This window comes from Fusarium redolens (genome assembly GCF_020744475.1).
Source record: "Fusarium redolens strain MPI-CAGE-AT-0023 chromosome Unknown BKA55scaffold_4, whole genome shotgun sequence".
Classification (NCBI taxonomy): Eukaryota; Fungi; Ascomycota; class Sordariomycetes; order Hypocreales; family Nectriaceae; genus Fusarium; species Fusarium redolens.
Genome location: NW_025763667.1, coordinates 253094 through 267156, shown reverse-complemented (window position 1 = coordinate 267156; position 14063 = coordinate 253094). Strand labels below are relative to the sequence as shown.

General features: G+C 46.1%; 6 protein-coding genes across 6 annotated transcripts; 4 read left to right on the top strand and 2 right to left on the bottom strand.

The window, feature by feature from the left end:
- Positions 1 to 553: 553 nt before the first annotated feature.
- Positions 554 to 1740, bottom strand: BKA55DRAFT_591017 (glycosyl hydrolase; the record flags this gene model as incomplete). The annotated part of the gene is made up of 4 exons (XM_046195178.1): positions 554 to 737; positions 813 to 1260; positions 1321 to 1388; positions 1445 to 1740. The coding sequence occupies 4 exons, from the start codon at positions 1738 to 1740 to the stop codon at positions 554 to 556; spliced, it is 996 nt and encodes a 331-aa protein (XP_046052599.1).
- Positions 1741 to 2330: 590 nt separating this feature from the next.
- Positions 2331 to 3293, top strand: BKA55DRAFT_686304 (putative Arabinan endo-1,5-alpha-L-arabinosidase; the record flags this gene model as incomplete). The annotated part of the gene is made up of 1 exon (XM_046198913.1): positions 2331 to 3293. One exon carries the CDS (start codon positions 2331 to 2333, stop codon positions 3291 to 3293), a length of 963 nt encoding a protein of 320 aa, XP_046052598.1.
- A 1259-nt stretch (positions 3294 to 4552) lies between these two features.
- Positions 4553 to 5024, top strand: BKA55DRAFT_686303 (uncharacterized protein; the record flags this gene model as incomplete). Its single annotated transcript, XM_046198912.1, has 2 exons — positions 4553 to 4747; positions 4803 to 5024. The coding sequence occupies 2 exons, from the start codon at positions 4553 to 4555 to the stop codon at positions 5022 to 5024; spliced, it is 417 nt and encodes a 138-aa protein (XP_046052597.1).
- A 1108-nt stretch (positions 5025 to 6132) lies between these two features.
- Positions 6133 to 9212, top strand: BKA55DRAFT_535746 (uncharacterized protein; the record flags this gene model as incomplete). The annotated part of the gene is made up of 5 exons (XM_046189739.1): positions 6133 to 6457; positions 6516 to 7649; positions 7738 to 7995; positions 8092 to 8251; positions 8333 to 9212. 5 exons carry the CDS (start codon positions 6133 to 6135, stop codon positions 9210 to 9212), a joined length of 2757 nt encoding a protein of 918 aa, XP_046052596.1.
- Positions 9213 to 9771: 559 nt separating this feature from the next.
- Positions 9772 to 12329, top strand: BKA55DRAFT_559649 (uncharacterized protein). Its single transcript, XM_046192001.1, has 2 exons — positions 9772 to 11335; positions 11383 to 12329. The coding sequence occupies exons 1-2, from the start codon at positions 9822 to 9824 to the stop codon at positions 11933 to 11935; spliced, it is 2067 nt and encodes a 688-aa protein (XP_046052595.1). The 5' UTR covers positions 9772 to 9821; the 3' UTR covers positions 11936 to 12329.
- A 33-nt stretch (positions 12330 to 12362) lies between these two features.
- BKA55DRAFT_505151 (pyridoxal phosphate-dependent transferase) lies at positions 12363 to 13881 on the bottom strand (the record flags this gene model as incomplete). Its single annotated transcript, XM_046187163.1, has 2 exons — positions 12363 to 13648; positions 13695 to 13881. 2 exons carry the CDS (start codon positions 13879 to 13881, stop codon positions 12363 to 12365), a joined length of 1473 nt encoding a protein of 490 aa, XP_046052594.1.
- Between the last annotated feature and the right edge of the window lie 182 nt (positions 13882 to 14063).

Below are 14063 nucleotides of genomic sequence, written 5' to 3'. Positions count from 1 at the left end.
AGTTTATTCGAGCTCCATAGGTGCTTTAGAACTTGTTAAACCTGTTATTGGGTCGGAAAAGACGTTCTATAATCGGCATCGGAGCTGAAACGGGTCGATCGGTAGCAAGCATTAGTATGCCACAATCGAGACAAGATCAGCGTGAGGTCATCTTGATGGATGCAGAAGATTTTTTAGATATCGAAACTCAATCTTAGCCAGTGTCGTTGGCTCTTGGTCTGATAAAGCGCCAGTATTTTAGATACCTATATAAAAATGTATTGCTTTAATCACATGCGCAGACATATCAAGGTATATATAGTTGATGCATAATAATATAAATTTCAAAGTATATAACTTATACTTAATGCAGAATAATGTAAATAGAAGCTCCAGGAGTGTTGAACGACTAGAAATAAAAGTTTTACCTCAGCTTGTTGAAAGCATCAGTCTGCCATATCAAGAAATTCACTCCTGTAACTCCCTACCAAGTCCCTCTAGAGCTAGCAGATGCACATATTCTTTCGGCGAGCCGAAGACGAAGGAGGTTTCCAGAAACATAATCTATGCAGGCTCACTCACCGCGAGGACCTGCAAGGTTCTGGTTAGCGGCAGGAGCTGACCCGAGCTTGGGAGAGCCATCTGGGTTCCAGTCAATCTTCTTTGCATTGGCGAAGCGGTCGCCACAGCTTCCAGCTGCGTTGGGAGTGGAGTGGTAGGCCATCCAAGTCTCGTTTCCGTCGGGCGAAATGAAGAATCTGTTTGAAGTTGGAAATTGTCAGCCTTGAACTACCCCCGAAGATGACGAGTCGAAATCATCAGTGATTACTTACGAGTTATGACCTGTTCCAAAGTTTCCGTTGGCAGCAGTGAATTGACGACCTGACTTCTTCCAGTTGGATTTCTGACGAGGGTCACCGCTGCCTCTGTACGTGAGATATCCGAGACTGTATTGCGGAGATCCACAAAAGGACGCGGAGAATGAAATGAACGTCTTTCCTCCGTGGTAGAGAGCAAATGGCCCCTCATTCACTGGGAAGTCTCCGAACCTCTCCCAGTCGGCGGTGGGAGATGAAAGGAGGAACTCTCCGCCGGTGAGAGTCGTAGGTGAGGACATTAATGAAATACAAAGACTTTGAAGGTTGGTTCCAGTATCAGATCTCCAACACGAGTAGACGAAATAGTTTTTGTTGTCGATTGTGAGCCGGGTGCCGTCAATGGCCCAGTTTGGCGTGTTGAGTGTGCCGGCAAAGCTGAATTCATCCCATGGGTTGGTGCCACCTGGTATGAGTAGTCAGCTTCATGCCGCAGCCACGGATGGTAGTAATAGAATGGACATACCTTTGAGGACTTGGGAGCGCTGATTGTTGGTATTGGCTCGGGTTCCAGCAGAGAAATACACATGCCATCTGAATAGTAATGGTTAGTACAGCTACCCGCACATGGACTGTAATGTAAAACTTACGTTCCGCCAACATTGTGCAATTCGGGAGCCCAAACATTGCAGCATCTGCTGGGCTCATTGCTCTGATAAATGATCTTTGACTCTCCAGTCTTGAGACCGTTCAGGGTTTTTGCCCTTCTAAGACGGACATCGCCCCAAGTGGTCGATGTCATGTAATACCAGCCTGCGTGCCAGACGATACTGGGATCGCCACCATTTCTGGGTTCCAATGGGTTGGAGTAAGTTGCTGCTTGAACATAACTGATACTAGACAGCAGAGCCACGAGGCTTGCGCTGATGAGATTTGATATCTTCATTGTTAAGAATTGGGGATTTCAGAAGGAGCGATTTTTGAAAAGACTAAACAGAAAAAGTAAATATTCCCAATTTACAGCTATTTATCTATAATAGTCAGACATCTTTATACTTGCACTCGGGGTATTGGACATGTTTCTTTGGGTTGGTCACCTGATCTTGAGGCATCGTATTTAACTTTATTGGGGCGCTTCCGGCAACACGAGGCCGAATGTAACATGTTAATATTGCTTAGTAGCGAGTAGCAACATTGTCAAGGGTAAAGTTTCTCCGCCAACCCCTAGTCTTAAAGTCGATATATTAAGGACCTGGATAAGTCAGCAAGGAACTAGAGCCACCCCCCAAAAGGCATTTTGAACTGAGGCAGAGCGGAGAAACTCATTTCCTAAGGACCGACGGGAGTATTAAGCGGTCAAAGCAGGGTGAGCCGTCGTAGCCTGGACAGAACTCGACAGGGAGAGGGCGGAGGGGGGCGAATATGCAAAATGTGATAAATACGCTGCAGAGCCTGACATCAAGACAATCCAGTTTAACCCAGCGGCAATTCTTCCCCAACATCCTTTTAGGCAGACTTCGAAATCCAAATCCCGACATGGTATCCCTACGCACCTTTGCCGTTGGCAGCATGCTCGCCTTCGGCGCAATGGCAAACTCAATCTTCGCAAGGGCGGATGTCAACCCAGATCCAGTCAGAGGCGATACCTTTATTCATGACCCTACGGTAGTCAAGAAGCCCGACGGCACCTATCTCGCTGCTTTCACGTCCAACGGTGTTGGCCTCAAGGTGTCTTCTGACCGCACTACATGGCGCGATGTCGGCGCTGCATTCCCTAACGGTGCTTCTTGGACTATCCCTTACACGAAGGGCGACAGGAACTTGTGGGCGCCAGATCTGTCCTATCACAATGGCCAATACTACATGTATTACTCAGCTTCCAGCTTTGGTACATCTCGATCAGCTGTCTTCCTCGCCACGAGTAAAACTGGTGCATCTGGCTCATGGACCAACCAGGGTCTTGTTATGGAATCCTTCGATAACAGCAACTTCAACGCTATCGATCCTAACCTCTTTGTCGATTCGGACGGAAAGTGGTGGCTTACATTTGGCTCCTTCTGGTCTGGTATCAAGCTTACTGAGTTGAACCCTAAGACTGGAAAGCCCATCAACAAGAATAACCTCATGTCTATCGCCGCTCGTCCTCAGAATGGTGGAGCTATTGAGGCCCCTTTTATTACCAAGCATGGCAACTTTTATTATCTCTGGGCGGCTTTCGACAGCTGTTGCAAGGGAACCGCGAGTACTTATCGTACCATGGTTGGCCGCGCTTCAAAGGTCACAGGCCCCTATGCCGACAGCACTGGAAAGCCTATGATGCAAGGCGGCGGAAACCAACTTCTCGCTAGTCATGGCAATATCCACGGACCCGGCCACCCCGCTGTTTTCACCGATAAGGATGGCGATGTGTTGGTCTACCATTATTACAATGCCGCTGGTATCGCCCAGCTTGGCATTAACCAGATCCGTTATGTCAATGGCTGGCCCACTGTTTACTAAGCCATATTTGACTTGGGAAGACTCGGAGAAGGGATGAGAAGACTGCGAAGCTGGATAGTTTGAAGAGGGAGGCCACGATTGCTGGTAACGTGGGTATGCGTGGTGCTGTTCTGATATTAGGCTTGTCCAACTGGCATTGACGGCTCATTCCTTGTTGTATTACGTTCTTGTACATGGTTACTCTATGTATCTATATTTCTCGTGCCCTATTGTATTTGTTTAAGAATGCACTTCCAAATTCTTGAGTTTCCATCACTTAGCACCTGCATGACGATCTGTGTAAATAAGGTAAACTTAACCATATCTCGACTATTAAGGGAAGGGTTACTTAAAGATATTTATATTTAGGAATTAATAAAGCGGCATAACAGTTTTAATAAATAGATATAACCTTAAAGTAATATAACTTTAAAAGGTATTAATTTATTAAATTGTTAATTATTTATAAATTATAAATTCTGCCCCTTATCTTAAAAAGTATTATAGCTTTAACTTTTTATATTTTTTTACTCTTAACTTTAAATTAATTATAATAACTCTAGGTATATAAATATATTCTTAGGCCTTTAAATAATATAATTTAATACTTTTATAATATTTTATTTTATAATAAAATAATATATAAGCCTTTATATAGTATAAATCTTAAGTTTTAATAATTAAATATATTATAAGAAATAATAGTAAATAAGCTAATAACTTAGTTTTAGCCCTCTTTTATTTATAAATTAATTAAACTTAGAAATAGTTATATAATAAATATTAATTAATATTATAAAATAAGTAATAAAGATATATTAAATAATTTCTTTACTTTTTATTTATAAATCTTTTTAATTTTTTTATTATCTTATAACTTATTAAGCCTTTATAAATTTATATAAAATTTATTATTTAATAATAAAATTTACTTTTTAAATAAATTTCTATAAAAAAGGACTTTAATAAATTAAGTCCCTTATTTTAAGTCTTAAAATTAACTTTTTAACTTTTTCCTTTTTACTAAAGCTAGCCTAATATATATTAATTATAATAAAAACTTAAATTAATTTTTTCTTTTTTTACTTTTAACCTTAAAAAAGGCTATTTAGCTTTTTAGCTTTTTTATTAATAATTTAAATAAAAAAACCCTCTATAGCAGGCTATTATAACAGAAGTCTAGTTTAATATAATAGCTTCTTAATATTTATTTAAGTTAAGTATTAAAAGAACGAGATAAGTCACACAAGCAATCTAATCCCGAGAAGACGTCATTAGTAATGCAAGATGTGGCTAGTCTACCAGACCCGGGAAACTTGCCCATAACGATCTACGGGTTAACAGTAGCAGAGTCACCAAAGCAAGACGACAGTCAGGTCGAGAGTGCTCCAAAGGTTAACGGTGAAGAGTTGTCCTTCAGTCAAAAGCTTTCAGGCTTCAGAGATAGTAACGCCGGCTATGCCATTGATTACCTAGTCCAATCACTCACTTGATTCCCAAAAGTGCCGGCTTCAGAGCTACAAATCGCAGAAGGACATCGCCATGGACCTTGCCTTCAAGCCCGTCACTCAACAAGACAGTGAGACTCACATTAACATTGCTCTCGACACAAAGGACGACAGTGCCAGTATGAAGATCATCGCGGTACTGACCATGGTCTTACATCCAGCGACGGCTACGTCAAGCTTCTGTGATATGAATTGTTTCAACCTCTCAGACGAAGGGTACTTTCAATCATCTCCTAAGACCTAGATATTCGTTGTGACTACTTTCCCTTTAGCCCTTGTTGTCTTTCTTATTCGGGTGTATTGGTATCGGATAATTGACCATCTCAGGCAAGGCACTAGATAAGATAGCAACGTCTTGTGCGGTTCATTTTTCCTCCAACTATTGGTAAATATGATTTGTTCATAGACCCTGATTATGCTGAATGACGTGGCAGATTGTGATGTACAACCTAACAGCAACATATATTCGCTAGATAATAAGAAAAGACTCCGATCAATTTAATTGCTTTTCCTCTCGGTTCAGAAGCGATAGGACCCTTGGGAGTCCACTCAGACTTAAATGGAGCTTAACCTTCCTTCCAACAGTCCATTACCATTGCTGTTAACATTATAGAGATACTGACTTAGGCAAAGTAATTCAGTAGCACGAAATTTCACAAAATATGTTTGTTGAGCGATTACGACATTAAACTGCACGCTTGGGCATATCTAGGTTCTGTGTTCTGCTCAACACCAAGCTTCGGAGACTTCCCTTTCAACAACGAATGGTGATATCTTCACTCTTTCGACATGCCAAAGCCCCGAGCTCACCTGACCCGAGCCCTGGGTATATAATCTCTTCTTCGCTTTCGACTTCTCTTTCCTTTCTTCTTTCCCTTTCATCACCCCTCTTGGGCTACTTTAGCACTCTATTCAGACACACCTGTTCGGAGTTGTGACCAGCGGCCCCCTTTTCAAGCAAGTCTTCTTGGGATCGTTAACTTTGGCGACTTTCGGCGGCTCCGGCAACGAATACGACTTTGCACTTGAGCTAGGGCTCAGCATACATAATTCCGGGCAGTCGTGCTCGGATTCATCAATTTCATTGACTCCGGGGTTTCTTTTCAGATTCGCGACACTCAGACGTCGCACTCAAAGTCCTCGGTAGCTTCGTCCTCGCTGACTTTTCAGACCACGAATACCCAATTCCAAGCAGCTCTGAGCAGAATTATCGACGTCGGCACTACAGGACTCTTATTGTTGACAGAATTCGCAAACTTGAGCAGCCCTGCTTGGAATCGTGGCAATCCAAACATCCTCTTTCTAGGGGACCCCTTTATTCCCTAATACGATGGCACCAGCTACAGAGAGCAATGTTAGTCCCGCTATTTGACCCCGCAAAAGTGGAAAGGATTTCCAAGCATCATCGCAACTTCAAGAGTTTGATGCGTATCTTGGACGTCAATAAACAGCATCCCATTCTGACTTTTCCCGGAACCCCCGCCTGGATTGATCAACATATGAACTATGACGACGTTCACCATGAGAATGCTGCACGAATTAGTGGACTAGTTGCAGATATCCCTGATTCCTTGGTCGACCATGAGCGGCCGTCTGTCATGGATTCCCCTGCTTCCTTGTCTCGATATTGCTCTTTTGGGAGCGAAAAGGATTTGAACTCTTACGTTGACATCATCAGTGAGTCCGTAACTCCTGCAAACCTGCACAGAAATTTTACTAATGTGCGCGAATCTAGTTCCGGATATTGTTCAAACTGCAGCTCTGGTTGCCTTTAATTGCTTTCAGCCTTCAATCGTGGCTGATGACATCAACAAGTTATCCTCAGGGGCTTCGAAAGCCGGGGTTCAACCTACGATGCAGGAGTTCAAGTTTGAAAGCCGGATGCGGGGCTATTATACTGATCTCAAGACCGCAATTGAGCGCTATAAAGGCAATGTCAACAAAACAGACATGCCCAGCCCAGCTACTATCCTCGCGGCCTACGAAAACAACCCAAGGATCCGGAGATTTGTCAACGAAATTGCATGCCTTTGCACCAGCCCTACCTTTATCCCGGCTCTAAATAAGCATATCTCAAAGCCTGTCTCGAAGAGACAAGGTAACAAAATATGCCCAGAGGCGTTCGTCCCGTCACATGCCATTCAAATCATGCTTTTTGCCGCTCAAAAGTGGGATCCAAAATGTGAATACTCCAGAGACCATAAATACCCCCATCGATTTCCCTTTTGCAACACCCTTGGTTTCGGTTATGATCCGGACGGAGATGTTTGCGATCGGCTCTGTACGAAGAACGTTCGTCGGGCAATTCTACTGTTCTACTATCTGATCAAACGACGAGATGGAAGCTCGGTTTGGATTGGCAACGCCCCAAACAACCTGAACGCGGGCTTTTCAGGGCATTCTGGCCCTGACGCTGAAGATGATGGACCTCCTACTCCCAGGATCGAAACTGCACCTGCTGTGCCGAATGAGCATGCACCAGTCAATGGAGTTGACGTTGTGACGGACAACAACGAATCCGATGAGTCCGATGAAGATGAAGATGAAGATGCAGACGCACCTGAAAGTGTCGATGAAACGGAAACCATTGAGGGACTCAGTACAATCAGGATCAACACCTTGTTGTTGGAATCTTTTATAACTACACGTCCATCGGAAAGTCTCTCACAGCGCCTCCGGGGCTCGGGCGAACCCGAATCACCTCCGATCTCGTTCGATAAGCTCCGGAAAGAGCTTCATTTCCTCCTTGAACATCATATGCAGCCCGAATTTGAGTCTTTACTCTCCACATCCACGAAGCACGAGACACAAGTCCCTTTCGATCTTGCAATATTGGACATGAAGCATCTGATCAAATGTCCATTCGGATGTAAGGGGCTTTCTTCTTGATGATCCTCCCACGCAAACCTGCTTGGAATTATTCCTTAGCCTTCTACCTGAACACTAACCCATCATAGTCTCAGCAAACTCAGAGGTTAACCAGTCATCACGCAAGATCCTCGTCGATTTGGGTTACGGGCAATCACCAGGACATGAAAGTCGTCCGAATTCGAACTTGCCGGAACACCGTAAGGCGGTCTTGATTTCGTTCGACTGGCGGAACAAGATAGTTCTCGAACTTGAGGAACCCCCCTTTCTGGCTACTGTTGCTACGGCAAAGGCTGTCATGAAGCAGCTTCTCAATCCGGAAATTGAAGAAGATTGGATCAAGGAACGTGGGAGTTCTGAAGTGGCCCACCTTGTTGACACGTATAAACTGCTTCTCGATGACCAGAGCTGTGGCTTACGTTTACTCTACAACTAGACCACAGATGACGAGACCAGGCATGCGCCAACTGAGAGGATTGACTGCATTCGCTGGGTTTGCTATTATAATCCGATCATGACTCGAGCCCTTGAGTTGGCATATAAGTACTGCAGGGAGGACAAGGAACGTCTTGTTGTCTATGTCGAAGATCCATGGATTCAGTGGTAAGCACACATGTTTCCCTTGTTTCGGGCAGTCCTGCTTGGAATGATGCAAATGCTTCAAGATTGCTAACCTTTTTAAAGTATCGCTGTGGCCTTGTTCGTCGTAGCCGGTTTCAACGTTGGCACTATCCGCTCCTCAGACACTACCGAGGAGCAATTCAAGATCATGAACCAATGGAAGAACAAAGCCTCCCGCTCGGAGATCCTCGTTGCCAACGTGGACACCAAGATCAGGTACGTCAACATGCATACAAGCTGTACAAAGGGACTGCTGTTGAACTGGACTCTTGAACCAGAGCGCATGCTCAAGATCATCAACAACATGGTCAGCACCAACCAGAAGAAGCCGTCCACCTTTCACATGCTCAAGGTCGCCGATACCTATCACGATGTCATCGAGAGGGTCTGTTGCACTAGGTGGGCGATGCAGCTTTCAGGAAAGATTGAACACCCGGAATGGATGACTGGTGTCGTCCGCGAGATCTGCACTTGGCATCAGCGTTTCAATCGCTATGCCTGGGTAGTCACATACGATCTCAAAGGCCACGACTTCAAGTATCACGACCCTGAATGGCGTCAACCTGGCAATGTCTTCTCGATTGTGGCGAAGCTGATGCTTCACCATCCCAGGGACAAAGAGTTCTGGGTCGAGAGCATGCCTATCCTTATAGAGTTGTGTTTTCATTTCAGGGATGCATTCGATAAGTCGGATTATCTTGAAGACCATTTGAGACTTACACCCAAAGAGATGAGAAAGTCGCTACTCCCGATGTTCAAGGGGATGAAAAACGCACGGGCAGCGCTCAATGATGAACAGGCCTCTGAGCGACGAGAAGTGCTACAGCGTGGTGTTGAAGCCAGAGCCAAAATGTACGAGACAGGCGCTCAGGTTGGTGTGAAGCGCAAGGCTAGCGAAGATGGTGAGGGTGGCGCGAAGAGGCAGAGGACCAGTGCTGCTTAGATTGGCTCAGTGGAAAAGGCTGGATGCGATTTTGGACGGTACTCATCTAAGGAATTGAGACAATTGTATGCGATGGCGACTGGGAACTTCACAATAGCCCTTAGCAGAGAACTCAAAAGAAGAAAAGTCGCTGAGTTTAGAAGAATGAATGAAAAACATTAGTGATATGTTGCTGTTTTCCCTTTGAGTGAAGTAGAGCTGTTGAGGCTGGCCAATTAGACGTGTTGTGAGTGAGAGCCAGTTCCAGTGGATGGTAGTGCTGATCCGTTGAACATAGCCGCTGTGCCGTCTTGTCGGATGTGAACATGCACAAAATGCACACGCGATTGGTTTATCACTTAGACCGAATACCACCTTGCCAAACCTTTGGAAGCGATACGTCTCTAACAAACTTTACAATAACTCATATCAATCACATTTGAGATAAGAGTCGAGTTTCATATTATTCCCCATTTCTCAACCTGAAGCCAAGACTCGGAATCTCAAGCCGGGCCGAGATTACACTAACAATTATTAAGTCCGAACATCCGTTGTTTTCCGCCCTCCCTCACAATCTCACATCCGATTCCGCTCCCTTCACCGAAAAATAACACCGCTTGATAGCATAGCATGCAACCCTCAGAACCAGAACGCTACATCCGCAGCCGCATCGCCAACGCCTGCGACGGATGCAAATCCCGCAAAGTGAAATGCGACGGTAAATTACCATGCAGCTACTGCACGCGTCGTCAAAAGCCCCACGACTGTCACTATTCTCCCCAGCGGCGGAGAAAAGCGCACTCTGTGAGATCACCGCAGGGGTCGGAGAGGGCGCAGTCTACGAGACATACTAGTCCTTCTACGCCTGCTGCTGAACCTGTGAGAGAGCGGGATAATGGAACGCAGATTGATGCGGAGGATGAGACCGAGGTTCCGAGGGAGGCGAGGTTGGTATGCGATGCGCAGGGAAAGTTAATCTTTGTGGGTGATTGTGCGCCTCTTTCGTTTTTTCAGAGCGTGAGACAACTTGTTACCACGAGAGTTGGACAGAATGCTTTTGCGCCGCAGTCGAGTCGATATTCGGTTCTTGAAAATGCGACGGCGCATCAATCGAGACGGATACCGGGTGATAACCGCACACCCATTGTTCATCCAGACGATGTTCCTCTAGCGGTCTCGAATTACTTGTCTATTGCGACTGGACTCGTGGATCTGTTTGATAATCGACGACTTCAAGATGATCTTATCCTCTGGGCGAATATGGACCAGAAGCAAGATGATGCTACGACCGTTGTCAATTTTCTAGTCTTGGCTATCGGGATGAAGATCAACGATGAGGAGCGATCGCAGGATTACTTTGAGTATGCGCGCGATAAAGCATACTCCAACCTCACCGGCAATCTTAGCGTCTCAACTGTTCAGATGTTCACGCTGATCACGCTATACATGCTCTGTTCATGCCAGATCAACGGAGCATTTCTCTTCTTCGGAACAGCTGTACGCGCAGCTTACTCGATCGGCATTCACAGAACAGAAGTCAACGCGCGTTTTGGACCGGATATTCACCGACAGCGAGATCGTCTTTGGAAGAGTATACGTGTCGTTGATCTTTTTTTAAGTTCTTCCATGGGTCGACCGCCTGCTACTTCAGACGTTGATTGCACGGTTCCATATCAAAGCCCGGATGAAAACCTCGAGGAACCTGTTGATCTACTCAATGCATCCGTGCAGATATTCTTGGTGCTTGAGGGCGTCGTCACGGAGATTTACTCAAGACGAAAAGTGTCGCTTCAACTTACGGAAGGAATATCACTTCAACTACGAGATTGGTCATCGCGGTGGTTAAAACAGCTTAAAGATATAGTCGCGAACCCAGAAGTTCAGGATAGAGCCCAAGCGAGTGGTGCTTGTCAGATATTGGCTACGTATTATTACGCCGTCATGCTTGTGTCGAGACCATTTCTCATGTACGAACTTTGTCGGCGACTATCTGATGGTTCGGTCAACTCGAATGGGCGATCTGCTTTGACGAGTGGGAAGTCAAAGTTAGCTGATGCTTGTATTGATGCAGCGAGTCTCATGGTTGATCCGATATTGGATCTCATTCAGAAGGGGGTTCTTGTTGGGCATGTTCCCATTCTTGTGTAAGTCCCCTCAACATATGGATCACGCTTTGTTCTAACTGTCACAGATCATGGCTATTTGCTAGCTCTCTTGTACTAGGAGTCGGCCTCCTCGGTGGTTTCGGCCGAGTCCTCGAAAAATACACCCGCATGGCAATCCACGCCCTAGACCACTGCTCCAAGCACGACACCCACGCAGGACAATACTCCCTCATAGCCCAATCCCTCCTAACAACTGCCCTCGAATATCTCGAAAAGCGCGAACTCGCCGAACGTCAGCGCCGTACCGAAAACTCCAGCCAACTCTTCGGTCTCATACCCTCCGACACAATGGACTCATCACCCACCTTTACCGGCCACTCAATCGCTACCCCGTCCTCTAGAGGGCGTGAGTCACTAGACAGGACGTTTTTACAGCATAATGGGTTACAGAATGTCGGATCGCCGCTGTTTGGGGATTTGGATTCGGCGTTTTTGGGGTTGAGTGAGAGTATGATGCAGACGCCTGATCCGAGTTACTGGGGCGGGCCGATGGGGAATGAGGCTGATTCGGGGTCGGCTTTGAACTTGTTTGCGTTGTTGGATGCGGGAGGTGGTATTGATCTGACGCATCATCTGTGAAACGTCAGTGATAAAACCGACGAATCGGTGAAGTTACTGGAGGTACGGAAGTTCGGAGTTGTCAGATCAGGCGGGTATGTTCTTGATATCAGATCCGATGAGGATTGCGCGTCAGAAGATAAGATGGTTGGTCCTCGGTTATGGAATGCCATGTCTAGCCGAGTAAGACGATGATATGCGGAAAAGTAATGTGATAGATCATATGGCTCAATGCCAGGAAAAGAAGCCAGTGTCATGCGATTTCAGTGCCGTTCAGTCGTTCGGTGCATGGGAAAGGGCATCAAGATATGATGCGGAGATAACTTCCAGCAATGGATGATTGCGCATCAACTGGCGCAACAACCTCTTCAATAGGCATCACTAGATTCTCAAAACGTAACCAAATTAATCAGGCTTCATTAAACAATCATTATCTATCTCTTCTCATCTAAGGCAAAGCCGTCCTCAAAATCTGCATAAACTTCCAAACATCCTCAAACCTCGTGTACAGCGGCACAGGCGCCACCCGAATAACACCCGGCTTCCTCTTATCACAAATCACAGCATTCTCCTCCAACGCCGCACTAACATTATCCAGAAGCCCATCCTTCAACAACACACTAAGCTGCGTTCCTCGCTGCAGAGGATCTCTCGGTGTGATGATGCGGAAAAGCTCAGAATCTGATGACTCAGCGAGGATCTGGTCGAGTAGATACTCAGCGTAGGCTGTCAGCACGAGAGCCTTGGAGCGCAGATCGTGCATGGTTGTTTTGTTGAACACGGATAGGGCGCCGGATAAGCTGGCGAGATCGATGGCGGAGGGGTTGGAGAGCTGGAAGCCGCCTGCGCCGGCTGTGGGGATGAAGTTGTTGTCCATGTTGAAGCGGACGCTCTTGTCGCCGCCGTACCAGCCCATTAGACGGGGGCGGTATGTAGCTTTGCCGGAATCGTCTTTGAACTCAACTTTGCCGTGACGCTCGTGGACGTAAGCACCTGCGATGGAACCGGGGCCTGCGTTGATGTACTTGTATGTGCACCAGCATGCAAAGTCAACGTTCCAGTCGTGAAGCTTCAGCTCAACGTTTCCAGCTGCGTGAGCGAGATCCCAACCGACGACAATGCCCTTGGCTTGAGCGTACGCTGTAATACGGGGAATGTCGAACAATTGACCAGAGTAGTACTGAATACCAGGGAGTAACAAAAGAGCAGTATCCTCAGCATGCTCATCAATCGTCGACAGGATCAAATCCGTAGTGATGATATGATCCTCATTAGGATGAATCTTAACCATGCTCTTCTCCGGATCAAGACCGTGCCAAACAACCTGACTCTCAATAGCATAATGATCACTAGGAAAAGGCTTCCACTCCAGAATAACCTTGTGTCTCTTCTCATTCGGTTTGTAAAAGCTCGCCATAAGAAGGTGGAGGTTTGCTGTGAGGGTGTTCATGATGACAATCTCGTGAGGAGAAGCACCGACAAGGTCTGAGGATTTGATGGCGCAGTCCTCTGCGAGATCTTGCCATGCTGGAAGTGGCGAGTTGCCGAGGGCGCTGAAGTGACCGTTTACACCGATTGAAGCCCATGTCTCGAGTTGAGCGTTGAGATATTCTCTGACGGCTTTTGGTTGAGCGCCGAGAGAGTTGCCGACGAAGTAGAGGCATTGTTGATCATCAGCTGTTGAGCCGTTACTATGGCCGTTACTGTGACCATTTGTGCCATTGACTGCACCAGCTAAAACAATTAGTCAAAATATTCTCTGGGAGAAGGGCGTACTCACAAGGAAGTGATCCATCGAGAGCTTTCTTCTTGAGGGACTTCTTGGTAGGCAGAACAAACTCATCCCGAAGATGGCTTAGCTTATCCTGCGAATCCAAATGGCGGGCAAAGTCCAAAGAATTAGCATCACTGGGAAACTTGGCAGCAGCACCGCTACGCAAACGCTCGACAAAACCGGAAAGCTCCATTGTATGTAATGCAAATTGTAAGCAAACGTGATGTAATGAACTGATTGTAGCAGAGGCTGATTGAACTCGTATGATGGGATTGCGAAATCACTTTATGTTCCGTGAAGCCTCCACCAGAATTTTAGCGGAAGCACGGAAGTTGGTTGGTCCATCCGCACATCCGCATCCCGACATCCGCATGG

Bases quoted from the DNA above. Each gene is read 5' to 3' on its own strand.
- BKA55DRAFT_559649 (XM_046192001.1), top strand. From the start codon at position 9,822: ATGCAACCCTCAGAACCAGAACGCTACATCCGCAGCCGCATCGCCAAC. The intron at 11,336-11,382 runs GTAAGTCCCCTC...TAACTGTCACAG, and splicing joins GGGCATGTTCCCATTCTTGT to ATCATGGCTATTTGCTAGCT.